Raw genomic sequence first — 20712 nt, forward strand, 5'->3', positions numbered from 1 at the left:
ATCTCTCGCCTTCATTTGGGGAGCATTTTGTGTTCTCTTTCACAGGACTAATTTTTATTGGATCTTGAAAAATGAGATTATAAATTTTTTTGTTACTTATATAATTAGGAAACAATGCTTTTGGACTTACATTGCCAAGTTTTATTCCCAGAAATTGTAGTTTTGTGACTAGGTGATAAAAATGATCTCCTGTTTATGTGCCAAAGTTGGTATTCTAGACATTCATACTTAGGATGTAAATTGTAGTCCAATAATTTAATACTTTATGTTTAATTCTTGTAATATTTTACTCACAAATTGAAATTTTCCTTACCAATTTAATGTTTGTAGGCTTAATTTGGCATCTTTCTTAGGATTACTTATTAGATTTCTCTGCATTCTTGTGACTTCTCCCTAAACTAATGTTTAGAACTGAATTGGGTTCAGCAATTTAAGTGGAAAATCAGTATGACTAGAGACTTCTAGAAACTTCTTGTGTCACTGAGATGCTGAATTTGATGATTCTGACCCTACTTGCTCATCTGTAAAAGCTATTAGAGGATTGTTTTAAGAGTTTATATTCTATACAGGTATATATACACCATGTAATACCACTCAGCCATAAAAAAGAACGAAATAACATTTTTGCAGCAATTTGGATGGAGCTGTAGGCCATTATTCTAAGTGAAGTAACTCAGGAATACAAAACCAAATACTGTATGTTCTCAAAAGTGGGAGCTAATACGCAAAGGCATACAGAATAGTAAAATAGACTTTGGAGACTGAGACGCGGAGAGGTTAGGAAGAGGATGAGGGATAAAAAAAGATATATTGGGTACAATGTATGCAACTTTGGTGATGGATGTAGTAAACTCTCACACTTCACCACTATACATTTTATCCATGTAACCCAAAACCACTTGTACTCCAAAAGCTATTGAAATTTAAAAGATATTTTTTTAAAAAAAGAGGCCAGTTAGGGTGACTCATGCCTGTAATCCCAGCACTTTGGAAGGCTGAGGCAGGCAGATCACTTGAGGTCAGGAGTTCGAGACCAGCCTGACCAACATGGTGAAACCCTGTCTCTACTTTAAAAAAAAAAAAAAAAGCCAGGTATGCTGGCTCATGCCTGTAATCCCAGCTACTCAGGGGTCTGAGGCGGGCGAATTGCTTGAACCTGGGAGGCAGAGGTTGCACTGAGCCGAGATTGTGCCACTGCACTCTAGCCTGGGCAACAGAGCAAAACTCTGTCTCAAAAAAAAAAAAAGAAAAAAATTTAAAAAAGAGTTTCTATTGTACCTAATCTTCTAACCTTATTATTTCTTGGAGATTTTATAAATGCATGTAGCTTTTTTACTCTTGTCATCTTCAAGTTATTTGCCAAGATTGAAAAATAACCATCTTTCTCCTAATACCTTGGTGAACCTGACAGACACAGTTCATTTTATTGTAAAAGTAGTAAAATTTCTCAACTGATCCTTGTTCTTCATTTTTGTGGATTTTTTCAGGGAAGATAGGATTTATTTTTTATTTTTATTTTTTAGTAGAGATGAAATTTTGCTGTATTGCCAGGCTGGTCTGGAACTTCTGAGCTCAAGCAATCCTCCTGCCTCAGCCTTCCAAAGTGTTGGGATTATAGGTGTGAGCCACCACACCTGGCTGGAAGACAGGATTTTTTTAAAAGAGTAAATACCACTTAAGAATATCCACTAGTATGGGATCTAAAGTTAAGCATATAAGGATGCTCACATATTTCTTTGTATCTTGTTCCCAGTCTTTCCCCCTAATCTTGTCTTACCTTTTTCTCAACAAGTGTAGTTAACAACTACTATGAATTTGGAATACAAAATGATAACGACCCTACCTTTAGGAAACTGATAATTCAGAAGGTGAACTAGAAATATAAGTTAATAATTACAGTACAGGAACTCCCCTAATTTCCTCTATAATAACATGTCTCCCAAAATCTGATTGAAAATAAAAATTCCACTTGTCATAGGCGTAGGAGGTATTTGGGTGTTTGTATGGAGAGTCATTTCACAGAGCTAAAATTTATTATTATAAAATATTCAATTCTAATTCCTGGGAGTGTTATCTCCTTTGGAATTAGAAATCTTCGTTGCTGCATAACATTAAAGTGTCAGGATGATGCCTATAATCCCAGCACTTTGGAAGGTAGAGGCAGAGCATTGCTTGAGGCCAGGAGTTCGAGACCAGCCTGGGCAACATAGTGAGACCCTGTCTCTATCAAAAAAATTAAAAAAAAATTAGCCAGGCATGGTGGTGTGTGCATGTACTTAGGAGGCTGAGGCAGAGGATCGCTTGAGCTCAGGTGTTTGAGGCTGCTGTGAACTATGGTAGAGCCACTGCACTCCAGCCTCTGCAACGGAGGGAGACCTTGTCTTGGGGGGCGGAAAAAGTGTAAGGATGGGATTTTTAGGCATCTTTGGGACTGAGCAAATCAGTCCTGGGCCCAACCTCCTTGTAGGGGGTGAGGTGACAACCTGTGGAATTTGAGGCCTACTACTGGGATTGTAGGTATAGGAAGTTAAGAGGGAAAGGGTCTTTCTCACCCTGCCATGGTAGTAAAAGCTTGGTGCTTAATGGGTGCCTTTCACTTATTTGATCACCTAGGATTTCTGCTTAGAACCCAGCAATACTTGTAGACCTGCACTGTCCCAAGAGAGAAATCAGAGACTTTTGGTGATAAGTCAAGGGTAAGAGACGAGATAAGAGAACACCTACACTATAGGATATTAGAACTATAACTCTAATTACTCCTTCACACTCATCCTTCTCCCCCTCCCAGCTTCCAAGTATATGTGACTAAGGCTTTGTCCAGAGCAGGACTGGAGTATGGGGTCGGAAGAATTATTCTTTTTTCATCATAGGTCAGGATAGTGTCATGTCCTCCTAAACTTCAGGGAAAGCGTAGCTTCATACCTCTTCTCCCAATTTCCTAGCATTGTGAAATGACAAGGCTTCATGCAGTAACTCAAAATCATTGTTAATAAGGTGATATCTAAAAGATTGAATTTGGTATTCAGAAGTTAGTGTGAGGATGTTAGTCTGTCAATGTGTGAAATGTTTTGAGCTGTGTGAAACTCAATTTTGCTTAGTGTGGTAAGTACAGCTGAAGTATGTGTAAAACTCAGTAGTAGCACACAGAAAGGAGTAATGAATTGTGTCTGGAGGGTCAGGAGAGATCTCACAAAGGAGAGGATCCTTGAATTCTTTGTTCAAGTGGTAGATTTGAAGAAGTAGATTTTTTGTTTTTGAGACAGGGTTTTGCTGTAGGTCTCCCAGGCTGGAGTGCAGTGGTGCTGTCATAGCTCACCGCAGTCTCTAAACTTCTGGGCTCAAGCGTAGAAACAGATCTCATAGTGGAAGTCTCTGCCCAATAATACTGAGATCTTGGAACCTTACTCATTTCAGAAATGGCTCTGGTCTGAATACATTATATGGGACTAAGCTCTTCTAAATGTCTTTATCCCTTAATTCTTTATGCATAAACTTCAGCAACTTCTAAGCTACCACTAGTAAATTTTCACTGTAAATTATATACTGGATGATTGAATTTTTAGAATTAGATTTATTCCAAGTATAAGTCAACCTAAATATAAAGTTTTTCTCTACTTAAATATAAGCTTTTTTGGCATTCTTGAAGATTCTGAGTATTTCTGTGGACAGTTATGGCCATCAGGGTGTTTGTTTGAATTCTGGAATTGCCCTAGCGAGCACATAAACTGTGGAGTAAAGCAGGTGTGTGGTCTGACTGTCACTTAAGATCTGTGCAACCTTGAATAGTAACTTTGATGCTAATTTTCCACATCTGTAAAATATGGATAAAAAATGCAGAGTCTTTACCACAGTGCCTGGCATGAAGTAGTGGCTCAATAAATGTTAATTATTACTATTGTTAACTAAATAAGAGTTCCCTAGGTCTCTGGTTTCAAACATATGAGATGTTGGAGATTATGAATACCTTGGGGCCACCTTGAGCTAAGACTAGATGCTCAGGAGCACCGTTTTGGTTAGTCATTTATTCATTGAGCATATATTTTTGCATTGTTTTAACTTTGCAAAATACCTAAATCAGTCAATTTTATTTCTATACATATATTTCTATATAGAGGAGATTTTCTATAGGATGTCCTATTCTGGGTGTGTCTTTCTGACCTGCAGCTAATCAACTGACTACAGGTTTGCTAATTTTTTTTGAAAAACCCTAATATTGTAAAACAGTAGTACAGAGGAAATAAGCTGTTGGTCAACTTCTAAATTCTGGCACAGGTTAGATTTGCCTAAGAGCAAATCATATAGCAAGAGTTGATGAGATAACTTTTCTTATAGCTTCTAGCCTGGGTAAGTTTGTCTCACTTGGTATCAAGTCAGAGGAATCTGAACTATAGAACCAAATTGTAGGGAAAGATGACTAAGGGTTCGTGATGTCTTTTATTTCCCCCCCCCCAAAGGAGTTCTAGCTGTAAAAAGCATCATGGTTTAAAAGTTATCAGGCATCAGTGAAGGCAGCAGAAAAGTCAGAAACTAATATAGCCAAGTCTAGATTATATCTGTTATAATCTTTTTAGTGAGAAGATTCCAGGTTCTAGAACCAGGTCTGTAAAATGTTGAGAGCCCTCTAAGTAAACTCCATTATTGTCGTGTAATTGATTTTTCTTTTCTTTCTTCTTGGACATACTCTTCTTTAAAGAGAGTATTCCCCCCTCTACCCCAGATAGTATCTATCTTTGGGGTTTTGAGAACAATAGTATTCTTGTGCTTTAGGTTCTGAGTTGCTGACTTGAGGGAATTTGATACACAGGAGTCCCCAAGGCACCCCCAGTGGATACCTGAAACCATGGATAGTACTGAACCCCTATATATACAGGTCAGGCATCCCAAATCTGAAATCCAAAATGTTCCAAAATCTGAAACCGACGTGACACTCAAAAGAAATGCTCACTGGAGCATTTTGGATTTGTGGATTTGAGATGCTCGACTGTTAAGTATAAAACAAATATCCCCAGTAGGAAAAACTCCCTATTCCCATTAGTTTTTACTTGATATTCTGAATTCTTAAGTGTGATTTTTTTTTTTCCTAATTTGGGGATAGCTCCTATTTTTATGAGAGAAATTAATGGGAAATTTTGAGATGGTAACTAGAAATTGTCTTTGCAGTGTTAAATTTATAGTTGGGAGGCTACTAGGCTGGGTGGCTTTAGCTGTTTAAGTTCCTATCTAAGCAAACCAAAGCCCAACTTAGAAAGTAAAAGGAAACTAGATATTTTGCCAACTAGAAACCACCTAACTAATCTCAAACTAGTGTCTTTACACTCTAACCAATGAGATGTTTTCTTTGTCTTCCTTCTGTGTTCAGCATGTAAAGCTTGCAGCCCACACTGCTGCAAGTGAAACTCTTCAAACCTCTGCTTGATTGATGACTCATTCTTTGCCCAGATAAACTCTTTTATTTTGTCTGTTTTTGCTTTAAACAACAGAGGAACATAAATTCTGTTAATTGATTGTATGAATAGAGCAGTGAAAATTCCCTGTAAGGCTTTGGTTATCAGTATTTTAGGAATATAGATCTTTTTAAAACATCCCCTTTAGCTTTCAATGTGTTTTGGTTAAACAAGGTGATGTATGTGTCAGTATAATGCCAGGCTCACAAAAGTTGCTAACTAAATGTTAGTTCCTTCAATACAGATATTCATTCCCTGGGACATGGTTCCAAAAGTAGATTATCATAAGAATTCTCTGAGAAGCTTTGAAAAGCTACACATGTCTATGGCATATATTATAATATATGGCATCTATATTAATACATGTATGTAGATGTACACAAACGATTTTATCTACTTTTTCCTTAACATTAACTCCTTCAGATAGAATGGTTGGCTCAAATGATTTAATTGTTTTTGAGATTGTTGATTCTTAGAAACAAATCCCCTGCAAAAAGGTCGTACCAGTTTACCCAGTTACCTTTTCCTCACAGTTTCTTTAACACTGGGTATTCCTGAGCTTTTAGTATTTCTCAGTTTGGTGGAAAGGATCTCTTTGTTGGGATCTCTTTGATTATGAGTGAGATTCAGCATTTTCCATAATTTACTGATGTCTGCATTTCTTCCTTTCTCCCTCCCTTTCTTCTTTCCTTTCTCCTTCTCCTACTTCCACTTTCCCCTGTCCTGTCCTCCCTTTGCCCTGCTCCCCATCTTTCTTCCCCTTCTATCCCCCTCCCCTCCTGTTTTTCCTTCTTTACTTGTTTTTGATCTCTGTTCTCTCACATATGAAGATTCTGTTTTGACCAGCAGTAAGTTGAATCATGGGGCTAGAAGATAAGGACTAAAAACAGGAATTGGTGTCCAGAAAAGTGGGGTAATTTTGATTACTGTGCCTGTTGCAAATATGAGCAAGATGTTAAATGTATCGTAGATCTACAAGTTTTTTTAATACATATTTTAATCTATTGTCTCATTAATGTTATCTTTGAGAAATGGTTCTTTTCAGTTTGAGAATGGGGGAATTGGATTAAAATTTTCTTATATGAAGAAACCAAATATTTTGCTACCATCATTTGGAAACTTCTTATTATGATTGGTTCTGGGTGGTATTGGAATCAGTTTGAAATGATGCCATTAATGACCACATGTTTTGATTTCTTGACTATGGGTAAATGTGATTAGAACAGAAATCCCTTAATAATAGGGATTCTTTATCTTTGTGTCCCTAGTGCCTCATAGTATCTGGCCCTGATTAGGAGCTTTAGAAGTGCTTATTGACTGTGATTGCTTTTTTATCTGAATCTGCCCTTTCTATCCCATCATTATGATAACATCCATCTTGGGAGTAGTAAAACTGTTGCAAACTGCAGAAATGAACTGTGATTTTTTTTTTTTTGAGACAGTGTTTTTTTTTTTTTTTCCACCCAGACTGGAGTACAGTGGCATGATCATCTTAATAGCTCACTGCAGCCTTGACCTTCCCAAGCTCAGATGATCCTCCCACCTCAGCCACCAGAGTAGCTGGGACTACAGGTACACTTCATCATGCCCAGCTAATTTTTGTATTTTTTTGGAGACGGGTTTCATCATGTTGCCCAGGCTGGTTTCAATCTCCTGGGCTCAAGAGATCTGCCCACCTCGGCCTCCCAAAGTATTGGGATTACAGGTGTCAGCCACTGTACCTGGCACAAGTATCTTTTTCAGACACTGCTTTTGATTCTTTTGGGTATGTATCCAGAAGTGGAATTGCTGGTATCATACAGTAATTCTGGTTTTTTTGGTGGGGGGGATGGAGTCTTGCTCTGTCACCTAGGCTGGAGTGTAGTGGTACTATCTTGGCTCACTGCAACCACTGCCTCCCTGGTTCAAACGATTCTCCTACCTCAGTCTTCCAAGTAGTTGGGATTACAGGTGTGTGCCACCACACTGGCTAATTTTTTTGGTATTTTTAGTAGAGATTGGGTTTCACCATATTGGCTAGGCTGGTCTTGAACTGCTGACCTCAAGTGATCTGCCTGCCTTGGCCTCCCAAAGTGCTAGAATTATAGGTGTGAGCCATTGTGCCCAGCCTCTGTAATTCTTTTTTTAACATTTTGAGGAAACATCATACTGTTTTTCACAGTGGCTACACCGTTTTACATTTCCACCAGCAGGGCACAGAGTTCTAATTTCAGCACATTCTTACCAACACTTACTTTCTTTTATTATTATTATTATTTTTATAATCATCATCTTAATGGGTGTGAAGTGGTATCTCATTGAGATTTTGATTTGCATTTTTGAAATGATTAGTGATGTTGAGCATCTTTTCTTATGCTTATTGTTCATTTGCATATTTTCTTTGGAGAAATACCTATTTAAGTCCTTTGCCCATTCTTGAATCAGATTTTTTGTTCTTGAGTTTTAGGGATACTTTTAAAAGATACTAATCACATGAACTCCATTTTAAGTGATTTATAATTCTGTAACGTATACTTTTTTTTTCTGAGACTTCTATATAGTTTGTATTCTAGTGGGTCGATGGAGTGTGATTTTTTTTTTTTTAAATAGCTTTGCTGAGGTATGATTGGCAATAAAAAATACTGCACACATCTGAAATGAACAATTTGATTAGTTTTGACATATGTATACATCTGTGAATCCATCACCACAATTAAGATAGTAAACATACTCATTACCTCCACAGATTTCTTCTTGCCCCCTTGTAATCTTTTCCCCCACTACTGCCCATCCTTCATTGCCTCCAGGAAAATCCTGAATTGCTTTTGGTCACTATAAATTTAGTGCATTTTCTAAAGTTTTTTAAAAATGGAACTTATAGTATATACTTTTGGTCAGGGGCTGTCCATTCCTGTGTTTATTTACCATTTGTATATTTTCTTTGGTAAAATGTCTGTTTAAATATTTTGCCCATTATATAAATTGAGTTGTTTGTTTTCTTATTATTCAGTTTTGAGAGCGGTTTATATTCTTGATCAAAGTTGTTTATAAGATACATGCTTTGCAGATGTATTTTTCCTGGACTGTAACTTGTCTTTTCTTTCTCTTAATAGTATCTTTGGAGAGCACACAGTTTTAATTTTGATGAAGTCCAGGCTATCAGTTTGTTCTCATATGGATTGTGTTTTTGTTTATGTATCTAAGATATATTTGCCTAATCCAAGGGCATAGAAGTTCTCTCCTGGAAGTTTTTTGGTTTTGTATTTAGACCTATGATGCAATTTGAGTTAATTTTTTTGTATGGAGTAAAAAGTGGATAGAAATTCTTTTTTGGGGGTAGGGACATGCCGTTGTGTCAGCATCATTTACTGAAGTGGTTTGTCCTTTTGACTTTTGTCAAAAATCATTTGATTGTATATGCGTGGGTTTATTTCTGATTCTGTTTTGTTCCACCGATCACTTTGTCTTTCTTTCTTTCTTTTTTTTTTTTTGGTCTCATACCAGCTCAATTTTAATTTTAAAGTGACAAATGTACAGGTGGAATGAAATTTTAAGCAACACCCTCCAAATTCCTCTTACATGATAAGAAGGAGCTGAACGTAATTTTGGTCTATACTAAACAGTAGCTCAGGATAGACATAAAACCAATTAAGGATAGACATAAAACCAACTAAGCCTATGTGAAAATCAACTTATAAATGGACCACAACTCCATGATATTGTTTCTGTGCTGTGATTTCTTTGTCTTTCTCGATGCCACTACAATACTGACTACTATGGCTTTATGTCGTGAAATCGGGTCACGTTAACCCAATACAACTTCTTGTTCCTTTTCAGAGCAATTTTGGCCGTTGTGCTGGTTGCCAATCTGTTGCCTCTCATCTTCAAACGCACCCTTTTTGCCTGCTCTGTGAAAATATATCAGGCCCTTTAAATATTTTTCTTTTGTCAGCTGACAATGTTAAGCTTTGCCAGTACAGAGTGTTGGAGAAACACTGTAGAAAAGTTTTGCTTCTTCATTTCTGTGTACTTGCTTAGTGGACTGTAGCAACACACTCAACTTCTTCAGTGTCAACCCACATTGGCTTCCCCACTCTACAGTTTCTGTAGGGTGCATGTTTTCACCATTATCAGGCTTCTGCAGTGCTCAGAGGGCAGCAGTACCCAGCACTAGTGACCCAAGGCCAGCAACTTCTTTTACTTCCCCCTCAGGTGGATTTGTAACAGAGTATCTTTGTGAAGAGATTTTACTAGCACCCTAAAGAATGGATTTTTGGCAAGTTCCTCAAGGTAGATTTCCAGTAATTTCTGCTGGTGCAGCACTACAGCAACTTCTCTGCTATTCAGTGAGAGGACTGTGTTCTCTCCAACAAGGTCTGGATCTCAGCCCTGGGATAGTTTAGGGTTGGAGGAAGCTCTTGCCTTAGTGTTCTATGTCAACCTAGGGAGCATTGGCTACTCTTAGAGTTCTCTTTATTTCTCATTAGTTAATTGGCTGTTTCTCTAACCCCAGGTTAAATAGTTAGTGATCCTTTTTTTAAGCTTTCACTTTTCAAATTACTATGTGGCTTTTCTCTCCTGAATGGCTTTACATTTTCATATGAATTTTAGAAACAGTATGTAAATATTTGATTGGAATTGCATCAAAATCTATAGATGAATTTGAGGGACAATTGACATCTTAACAATATCAAATCTTCTGACTCATGAATAAGATGTCTCCATTTATTTGGATGTTTAATTTCTTTCAGCAGTATTTTATTGTTTTCAATCTACTGATCTTACCCATATTTTATTAGGTTTATCTTTAAGTATTTTATATTTTTTGATGCTTTTATAAATATTTTAATAACATATCAACTTTTTTTTTTGAGACCGAGTTATTGGCCAGGTGTGGTCAATTACTGTCACCCAGGCTGGAGTGCGGTGGCATGGTATTGGCTCACTGCAACCTTCACCTCCTGGGTTCAAGCGATTCTTCTGACTAAGCCTCCCGAGTAGCTGAGATTGCTCAGCTACCACACCCAGCTAAGTTTTGTATTTTTAGTAGAGATGGGATTTCACCTGGTCTCGAACCCCTGATCTCAAGTGATCTGCCCTCCTCAGCCTCCCAAAGTGCTGAGATTAAAGGCGTGAGCCACCACACCCGGCCAATAACATATGATTTTTAATTATTCATTACTAATGCATAAGAATGCAATTGATTTTTGTGTCGTGGCATTGTATCCTGAAAACCTGCTGTACTCATTCTCGTAGCTTTTTTGTAGCTTACATTGGCTTTTCTGCATAGACAAAGCATGTCTTTTGTGAATAAAGAGACTTTATTTCTTCCATTCTAATAAAAAGACAATCCTTTTATTTCTTTTTCTTGCCTGATTTCACTGGCTAAAACCTCTGGTATAATGTTGAATAGAAATAGAGTGGACATCTTAGTCTTGTTTCTAATCTTAGGCGGAAAGCATCTATTCTTTCACAAGTATGATATTGTAGATTTTTCAGGATGCACTTTATTGGGCTGAGGAAGTTTTTTTTCCATTCCTAGTTTTGGTAAAGTTAAAAAAAAATTAGGAGTGGATTTTGAATTTCGTCATTTTTTTTTAATGTGTTGAAATGATTCCATGTTTGTTTGTTTTTTTTTAAGTTTTTTATTAGCCAGGCGTGGTGGCGGACACCTGTAGTCCCAGTTACTCGGGAGTCTGAGGTGGGAAGATTGATTGCTTGAACCTGGGTGGTGGAGGCGTCAGCAAGCCGAGATCATGCCACTGCACTCCAGCCTGGGTGACAGAGTTTGAGACCCTGTCTCAAAAAAATAAAAAAAGTTTGTTAATATGGTGTATTACATTGCTCGATTTTTAAAGGTCAATCCAACTCTATGTTTCTGAAATAAACCCACTTGGTTATGATGTGTATTTGGCTTCTTGATGTGGCCCCACAGTTCACTGATGCTCTTTATGTTCTTTTTGTGTTCTTTTCTCTTTTTGTGTTACATTTTTGGATCATCTTTATTGGTATTTTTCCAAGTTCATGAATCTTTGCTTCTACAGTGTCTAATCTGTTGTTCTATGTAGTTTTTTTTATGTTAGATATTATAGTTTTCATCTTTAGAGTTTTGATTTAGATCTTTTTTATATCTTCCATGTCCCTTAATGTTTTAGCTATGTGAAATACATTTAGAATAACTTTTAGACTAGGCATGGTGGCTCATGCCTGTAATTCCAGCACTTTGGGAGTCTGAGGTAGGAGAATTGCTTGAGCCCAGGTATTTAGGACCAGCCTGGGTAACACAGTAATACCTTGTCTCTATTTAAAAACTATAGTAATTTTTAATGTCCTTGTTTGCTAACATCTGGGTTGGTTTCAGTCAATTGATTGCTTTATTCATGTTTTCATGCCTCTTTGCATATCTGGTAATCTTTAACTGACAGACACTGTGAATTTTACCTTTTTTGAGTGTTAGATATTCTTTTATTATTAGAAATTCTGTTGAATTTTGTTCTGGATATGTAGTTACAGACAATTTGAAGCTTGCTTTTATGATGTTTTTTAGAAGGCCTGGAGCAATGCTCAATCCAGGGCTAATTACTCTTCACTACTGAGGCAAGACCTTCTTAAGCACTCCACTCAATGTCCTGTTAATTAAGAGCTTTACCAGTTTGGCTGGTAGGAACAGGCAGTATTCCTAAGTCTGCATGATTATCCATCACTGTTCTCTCAAATTCTTTCAGATGTTTTTTCCCCCAGCCTCCAGTAGTTGTCTCACACTTTGAGCTCATCAGTACTGTGTTGAATATTTGAGAGGCCCTGCTGCAGATCTCTGGGTTTTGTTCTCTACGTAGCCACCCTGCTACTTTCCCAGGGCTAGCTGCCTTGGTCTTCATGGACTCTAAGCTCTTCTGTTTCATCGACTCAAGTTAGTTTCTCCACGTACCTAGCTCCCCTTGGATTTCTTTCTCTTCCCTGGGCCTTAGCCTGAAAAGTCTCTGAAGGTTGTAAGCTGGGACTGTTGAAGGTATTGTTTATTTCCTGTCTCTCTAGAATCACTGTTCTTTGTTGCTTGATGTCCAGTTTCTTGAAAAATGTTGTTTTCTATATTATGTTCGTTTTTGTTTCGTTTTAAGTGAGAGGACAAACCTAGTTGTTTTACTGCATCCTGACCTCCATATATAGTGTATTTTTAACCCCATTATTTTCCATTTTTTAAAACTTTTTTTCCCATTATTTTCAGTGGTAAAAATAATTCTGGTTTGAGAATTACAATTTCTTTATGTTTTGGCACTAGCTAATGCAAGTATCTATTATATACAAATTGTATTGGCAATTTTCTTTCTAAAAAATCCCCCCAGACTGTTATTCTGCATATATAGTAATACCTAGGTTTTAAAAAGTATTTTATTTCCAATATCATTTTCAGTTGGTTAAAATAAACTACAGTACATACTAGTGGAGTCTAATTAAATGATGTGAAGAATATAGAAAAATACTTAGAAATGTTTAGAGAATGCATCCTGATGAAATCTGTTAGGAGTACAATTGTTTTAACTGTAAAGCTTGGCATTACTGGATGAGAGACAGCTATAGGATACTTAGGTCTTATTGGTGAACATATAGGAAGAGGTTGAAATAAGAGATGAATTACATGAAGAAGTTTTTAAGTCATGGAGGCTTACTGAGATATTGAGAAAAGCAAATAAGTAGACCTAACAAGACAGAGGGGGCTCAGAAGAATGCATTTGTTTCTTATAGATGGTAGTTGGAGCTAGGGCAGTGTAGCTTATGGCTTTGCTTGAGTGGAAAGAGTTGACTTGGGATAATTGGATTTAAACCCTCTATTTACCAGTTGCTAACTGGGTAAGTTTCTTAAACTAAATTTCTGATTTTGCATGTGTAAAATGAGGATAAGCATATTTATCTCGAGGGTTGTAGTGAGCATTAAATAGAATCAATTACATAGAAGTATATAGCAGTATATTTATGTGCTTAATAAGTGTTTGTCTTTGTCTTTATTATTTTAAAGAAATGACCAGAGAAAGCTTTACTTTTCTATTGCATATTTCCCTAGTCATTATATGGACATAGAAGCAGTGCTTACAATTACCTTGGAACCCATCAAGAAAAAATGATGCAAATTCCTGCCCTGTTGCCCTCCTGGAACATTACATAGTTTGGATGAAAATCAGCCAGAGCACTGTTAGACTCTATTAGCATAAGACTATGTTAGAAAATAGTGGGCATGGACCGGGCACGTTGGCTCACACCTGTAATCCCAGCACTTTGGGAGGCCAAGACGGGCAGATCACAAGGTCAGGAGTTTGAGACCAGCCTGGCCAACATAGTGAAACCTCATCTCTATTAAAAATACAAAAATTAGCCGGGCATGGTGGCATGTGCCTGTAGTCACTGCTACTCAGGAGGCTGAGGCAGGAGAATCCCTTGCACCCAGGAGGTAGAGGTTGCAGTGAGCCGATATTGTGCCACTACACTCCAGCCGGGGCAACAGAGCGAGACTCTGTCTCATAAACAAAAAAAAAAGAAGATAGTGGGCATGAGAAGGCCCTGAAGGAAAGTTCTAACTTGGAGAAGGATGGAGGAATTTTTTTATAGGACTTTGACAGGAGGGGTCAGGCAAAGTTCAGTTTGAGGAGTAATTAGTCAAGGATAGGTCTCAGAGGAGCGGAGAGTTGATCATGTAGATTAGCAATTATTGGGCAATTTGAGTTTTATTAAGAATGTTGGGGCTGGGCATGGTGGCTCATGCCTATAATCCCAGCACTTTGGGAGGCTGAGGCAGGTGGATAACTTGAGATGAGGAGTTCGAGATCAGCCTGGCCAACATGGTGAGACCCCATCTCTACTAAAAATACAAAAATTAGCCAGGTAAGGTAGTGGGTGCCTGTAATTCCAGCTACTCGGGAGGTTGAGGCAGGAGAATCACTTGAACCCGAGAGGCGGAGGTTGCAGTGACCCGAGATCGTGCCACTGCACACTCAAGCGTGGGCAGCAGAGTGAGACTCCATCTCAAAAAAAAAAAAAAAAAAAGGTTCCCAGTTTTTAGTGTCTTCACAGTAGATTTTTTTGTCATTGGCTCTTGCAGCCTTTCTCTTTGTCTCCCCCAGTTCCAGCCCCCCAAATAGAAGGACCTATTATCTTGCTCATAATTTTAGATTCCTAACTTTTGATTTTGGAAGGCACTGTCTTTGTGAAATTTCAGAGATGAAGGAGTTAAATATTTTGTGGTGCAGGAAATTTCTCTCAGTCTTTGCTCCTTGAATTCTTTGTGCAGTTTTTTCTTTGTTTGTTTTAGAGACAGGGTCTTGCTCTGTTGCCCAGGCTGGAGTACAGTGGTGTGATCATAACTCACTGCAGCCTTGAATTTCTGAGCTCAAGTGATCTTCCTGCCTAAGCCTCCTGAGTAGCTAGGACTACAAGTGTGTGCCACCACATCTGGGTAAAATTTTTTTGTAGAAATGGATCTTGCTATGTTGCCCAGACTGATCTGAAACTCCTGGCCTCAAGCAGTCCTTCTACCTCTGCCTCCCAAGGTGCTGAGATTACAGGCGTGAGCTACCTCACCCAGCCTGCACTGTGTCTTGGATCCTGCTGTGTAGGTGCTCTGTAGTAGAGGAAACAGTAATATATGATAATGAAAAGCTTTGAAGTAGTCATGTGGCTGGAAGGGAGATTTGAATAGAGTTTTGCAGCAGCTATTTTAGTTGAGGACACATCTTCAACTTAAATTGCAATTGCCAGTTTTCATTTTGCTTCATCCTTCTGTGATGATCCTAGTAGAAGTCAAATGAGATCATTTTTGATAGTTGGTTTGCAGGCTTTGGTGTATGCACCCAACCTTTCAAAGCCTGCCTGTGCTTTTCATAGAACTCAGTTTTGTGACTGAAAGGATCAGCTATTCTCTTCTATCTTTTTAATGCACTACTGGTTTCTAGCAGCTGCTGCTTAACACTGTTCATTCTTGAGTTTGGTGAATTGTTTTCTGTGCTCCATGTGATTTCTTTGTCTTTGTGAGGTACATTTTGACTACAGGTGAGCCAGTTTCCTGTGAATATAATCTATGCCTTGAAATTAAATTATCTTTATCCTCTTTAAATATGTAAATCCTCTTATTATCTGCTAGTTTGCCTCTTGCTTTGTGGCTCCTTGTGTTCCTCTTGTAATGCTTGCTTAGCTTTTAATTTAAATACCAGACTGTTTGGTTAGCATCCATAGAAGATATAGGCCTATTCAGGAAAGTGTGACTATTTGGCCACCATATTTAGGATTATTGGGGCATTTCTTTCCAAGTTTTCAGAATACAGAAAAAGAGGTGAGTTTCCTGTTCCTTCCTAATCAAGTTCACCATTGACCTTGTACTTTTTGAAGCAACTTAAAAAAACAACATGAAGAATAATATATTTACTATTTCTACATGAATGTACTGACCATAACTATGGAAAATAGATTAGTTACATGAGGCTCTCGGGGTAAATGTGTCAGATGTCAGTATTTTAGTATTGTCAGGTAGTATTAAGTATTTTTCCATCAATGATTAGAAAGTTATGATTTTTTGTTGTTCAGCAAAATATGAAAATTTCAATAATGTTGCCTTTTCTTTTTGATAGCCAGAGGAAGTTAGAGAACAGATTTATCTAACACTAAACTGTCACTGGCAAGAACCTTTTCTTTGTAACATGTTACTTTGCTTCCTAACCTCATTCTCCTACACCCGTAACAATGGTGAATATGAAGCAAGTGTTCAGTATCCTAGCTTTCTTTAATTTTCTGGGACGTATTTCTTTTAGTTTCCGTATATTAAATCTTAGCGAATCTGAAAGGCTTCTGTATTAGCCTTTTTAATTTCTCCCTAAGAAAGTATTGATGTTTTTATAGGAATCTCTGCTATCCAGGGATAAAACATAACATGCGATTAAAAAAATTTCAGCCATTGAGCATGTTTTTATAAACGGACAGATCAGTTACTTAAAAAGTTCTATAGATTTGTGATAAAAAAAATTCCCTATTTGAATAATTGTCCAGGAAATTAACTGTTGATTATATTTAAAATATAACATAAAAATGAGTCTTCATTTGTGTTGATTCATGTTGTAACTTTTTTTGAGTAAAATGCATCATTAAAAAATATATTTGGAATGATATTAAAAAGGATTATGTTTTGTTTATTGGTATCACACATTTATGTCATGTGGGTAATAGACTTGTTTCATAGTAAAACAGATGGCATGGCAAGGGAGAAGAAACCTAAAATGCAAGTTTTTGCACAAGTACCAAAGAAATTCAGTGTACTTTCTTTTCAGAAAAACATTAAAAACTCCAAAACCCTAGGAAGAAAAACCTTCTTGCATTTATATAACAATTCTTATCGATTAGTTGCAGGGCAAAAATAATAAAATATTAATTATATAGTCAAAAATAGCTTTTAACTATGAAGAAGTCTTCCTGTCAAATTCTTCTGTTCATTAAACCTACTTTTGGTTATTATTTAAATGTAATTGGGCAGTTCCAAGAAAAGCTTCAGAACAGCTGTAATTACAGCTGCAGATTTAGTCAAAATAGGGGCTGTAAAAGGCTCTTTACTCTCCTTTCTCATCTCTTTCACCCCCACCCCAAATAACCCAAATTTAGTTGTAAAAGTTTTTGGTAAGCTCAGGATTTCTGAAACTGGAGTGCTATGTATTTAACTGCATGCAGATGTGATGATTACATGTGACTTTTAAGGTTCCCATAACCTTTTAGTTCTTCTATTGCTGTATGCACAGTTAAGTGATTCTTGTCAGCTGTGTCTGTATTGAATTTTACAGATACACATATATTTTAAACACAGTTTAGTGATTTTTATCAAGGCCCAGGCATCTGCTCAAACTACTGAGTAGGGTAATAGTTTTCAATCTAAATTTTAGCTTATGTTGACATTATTACAGGTTGACTGGAAACATTTACAAAAGCCTGTATCTGTGTTAAAAAACAATATTTCTTCAAATTTTACTCTACTAGGAAATTGCCTTTGACCTCATCTGAAAACAAATTTGGCAAACCTCTTAATTTTTAGAGAAAGACCTACTATGATAAATCAAAAACTAAATACACATGTATGTCACATCCTTCCCCCCTCCCAGAGCTTTGATCTACGGAGTTGATGGCATTCTAAGGTCTGGTTTTTAGTTAATCAGTCAGGGATTATATATAAGGGTTATGGAAGACTGTGGCTAAAAGCAAGGTTTAGAGCCTTTTTGCCTTTCCCAGTTAATTACCATTTCTTTTGCAGATGGCAGTTTTGCTGAATATTGATCATAAGATATAATAAAATATCTTGGATTCTCACCACAATTTTACAGTGTTATCTGCTCAGAATCTGGTTCAAAATTGTAGTGACTTGTTGAATTGCACATAGGGAAATATGAAGAACCTTCTGCTAAAGCCAACAATTTAACCAAGTGACTTCCTTTTCGATCCGCCATCTGCGGTGGAGCCGCCACAAAAATGCAGATTTTCGTGAAAACCCTTACGGGGAAGACCATCACCCTCGAGGTTGAACCCTCGGATACGATAGAAAATGTAAAGGCCAAGATCCAGGATAAGGAAGGAATTCCTCCTGATCAGCAAAGACTGATCTTTGCTGGCAAGCAACTGGAAGATGGACGTACTTTGTCTGACTACAATATTCAAAAGGAGTCTACTCTTCATCTTGTGTTGAGACTTCGTGGTGGTGCTAAGAAAAGGAAGAAGAAGTCTTACACCACTCCCAAGAAGAATAAGCACAAGAGAAAGAAGGTTAAGCTGGCTGTCCTGAAATATTATAAGGTGGATGAGAATGGCAAAATTAGTCGCCTTCGTCGAGAGTGCCCATCTGATGAATGTGGTGCTGGGGTGTTTATGGCAAGCCACTTTGACAGACATTATTGTGGCAAATGTTGTCTGACTTACTGTTTCAACAAGCCAGAAGACAAGTAATTGTATGAGTTAATAAAAGACACGAACTAAAAAAAAAAAAAAAAAAAAAAAAAAAAAGAAAACCAAGTGAAACTTGCCTGTATTTGCATAGCACCATATTAAAAGTGGTAAGCATATAAAATTGTATAGGACATGGTTCTTACCTCAAAGTACAGTGGGTAGACAAGGTGCAAATATATGCATTAAAATAATACATCAATGATTAGGGTAAATAAACTTAGCTTTAAATCCCCAGACTCAGCACCTCTTTAAATCTTGAATTCTAAACATCGAGACCAACTTTCTTACAGATGAGGAAACATATTCAGAGAAGAGCAGTGAATTGTCTTTAATCAAAGGAGGTTTATAGGTCATTCTAAATATAGGCTCAGGAATGACAGTAGGTAGCAAGTTAACTTTGCTTTTTATATCTTGAATGTCAGCTAATGTTGACTGATTGCTTGTTTCAAGTATTTTTACAGAGAAACTTCTGGTCCTTTTCTCATGTGAGTCCAGTGGGAATATCAGCAGCGTGGGGACAATAGGTTATTTTCAGACTGGATAAAATTGAACAGAAGCCATTTCAGAGAATACTGGAGAACTGAAAAGAGTAATAAAACATTCATTAAGACAAAATAAGGGAACTATATAAAATCACATAGTTTTTAAAGCATGAATTGATTTATAGATACGAGGAAAGATAGGTAAAATGTGATATGGAATATAATTTTGATGATTAAGCATAACTTAATTATGTAAGGAAAAAGGAATTAACAGAAAATCTTTTAGGAAAGTAAATAGAACTTTGAGACTTCAGTAAGATAGGAAAAGTGAAATGTGAAAATTTTATATAGGGAGGCTATAGATTTAACTCATTGGTAAAAACTTGTCATCATCACAGTCTTCTTTTGCCTTCTCCCTTACCCCACTGGTTCTCTCTAAGAGAAGCTCTGGTGTCATGTGGTGTGATGTAATATAGTGCTGTAAAGTTCTTATTTTGTCACTTACAACCAGCCTGGTCTTGGAATAAAAGTTTGCTTATGAAGACATAAAAAAATGAATAATTTTGAATTAGTTACTTAGACTTGTGAGCTTCAGTAACTTAGCAAAAAATAAGACTATGTCTTCAATGTGCTTAATTATACAATTTTTGGGACAATCAAGTGAAATCATGTGAAAGTGTTTTAAAAACTGAAGGTAAGTAATTTTTTTTTCATATTGCAGCTATAGATTCAATCCAATATGACAAATATTTATGAGTATGTTAAGTTTAGACAAAAGCTGCCTTCTTCAGTTTAGCCTAAAGGTTTTTCTGTACACTGTGAACTGTAACAAGTGGAGGCAGAAACAGACTGTAGTCACACTTGTGCCAGTCACTAAGTGTTGGCCAATCAAATGTAGTCAACTGTTGGAACTGTGTTCAAATAAGGCAAACACCAACCTGTAACCAGTCCAACTGTTTTTGTACGTCACTTCCTTTTTCTGTATGTCAATTCCTTTTTCTGTATGTCACTTCCTTTTTCTGTACATTGCTTTCTTTTTTCTGTCCTTAAATCTTCCACCATGTAGCTGTGCTGGAGTCTCAGCGCCTACTCTGGCTTAGGAGGGTGCCTGATTTGCAAATCGTTCATTGTTCAGTTAAAATTTAATTCTGCGGAAGTTTTTCTTTTATCAAGTACCTAATATGTCAGACGCAGTGTTGTAGACTTTAGAATTCAGGAGAAGGAAGAGAAAGGAAATAAAACATAATGTAAATGTCTATAGTATATGAAAGAACATCAAAAGGGTAATAAGAGATTCAGCTTACCTATATTTTGGCTTAGGCTAAAGAGTTACCCACCTGAATCTGCTCTAAGTCCATGAGGCTTGGTTTACCACAAGTGGCAAAGTGGGAATTTTGACCATTTCGTGTCTCTCTCTCTCTCTCTCCCTCCCCACCTGCTTCCCTCGTCTCCTCCCCTCCCCTTTATCTCCCCCCTCCCTCTCTGTCTTCCCCTCTCTCTCCGTGCCATAAGGTGAAAGTTTAAAATTGGGCTCTCCAATAGTTGCAGATAGGAGCTTGTTGGTTTTTTTTGTGTACAGGCATGAATCAATGGCCAAGTCAGAGTGCCATAAGGAATGTACAATTTTTAGACTTTGATGAGTATTGCCAATGAGATAGCTTCTAGATTTTAATATCTGCATTGTATACCTTTCCAGGGCACAGAGGATTAAAGGGGGACTTTAGAAACAACTGTTTCAGTCACCTGTGAAGATACTTTTTACAGAATCCCAGACTTAGCTTGACTGCTTTTTATAGTGAGGAATCTCTCTGTCATGTAATGCAGACCACTTTATTATGGGCTCCAGT

General features: G+C 37.2%; 2 protein-coding genes across 23 annotated transcripts in view; both read left to right on the forward strand.

Moving 5' to 3' along the window:
* FUT8 (fucosyltransferase 8) overlaps positions 1-20712 on the forward strand; it is a 342625-nt gene that overhangs the window by 77966 nt on the left and 243947 nt on the right. For 7 of the 22 annotated variants that reach the window (XM_065548937.2, XM_073997544.1, XM_073997545.1 and 4 more), the window contains one exon: positions 6912-7016. The exons of 14 other annotated variants lie outside the window; for them this stretch is intronic. The gene's annotated coding sequence lies outside the window, so the exon portion shown is untranslated. Of the gene's footprint in view, positions 1-6911; positions 7017-17874; positions 18491-20712 lie in introns of those variants that run through there. One more of the 22 variants, XM_073997546.1, reaches the window with a different exon arrangement.
* On the forward strand, positions 17875-18445 carry LOC101864869 (ubiquitin-ribosomal protein eS31 fusion protein). Its single transcript, XM_045396596.2, has one exon. It carries the CDS (start codon positions 17913-17915, stop codon positions 18381-18383), a length of 471 nt encoding a protein of 156 aa, XP_045252531.1. The 5' UTR covers positions 17875-17912; the 3' UTR covers positions 18384-18445.

This window comes from Macaca fascicularis, chromosome 7 (assembly GCF_037993035.2).
Source record: "Macaca fascicularis isolate 582-1 chromosome 7, T2T-MFA8v1.1".
NCBI lineage: Eukaryota > Metazoa > Chordata > Mammalia > Primates > Cercopithecidae > Macaca > Macaca fascicularis.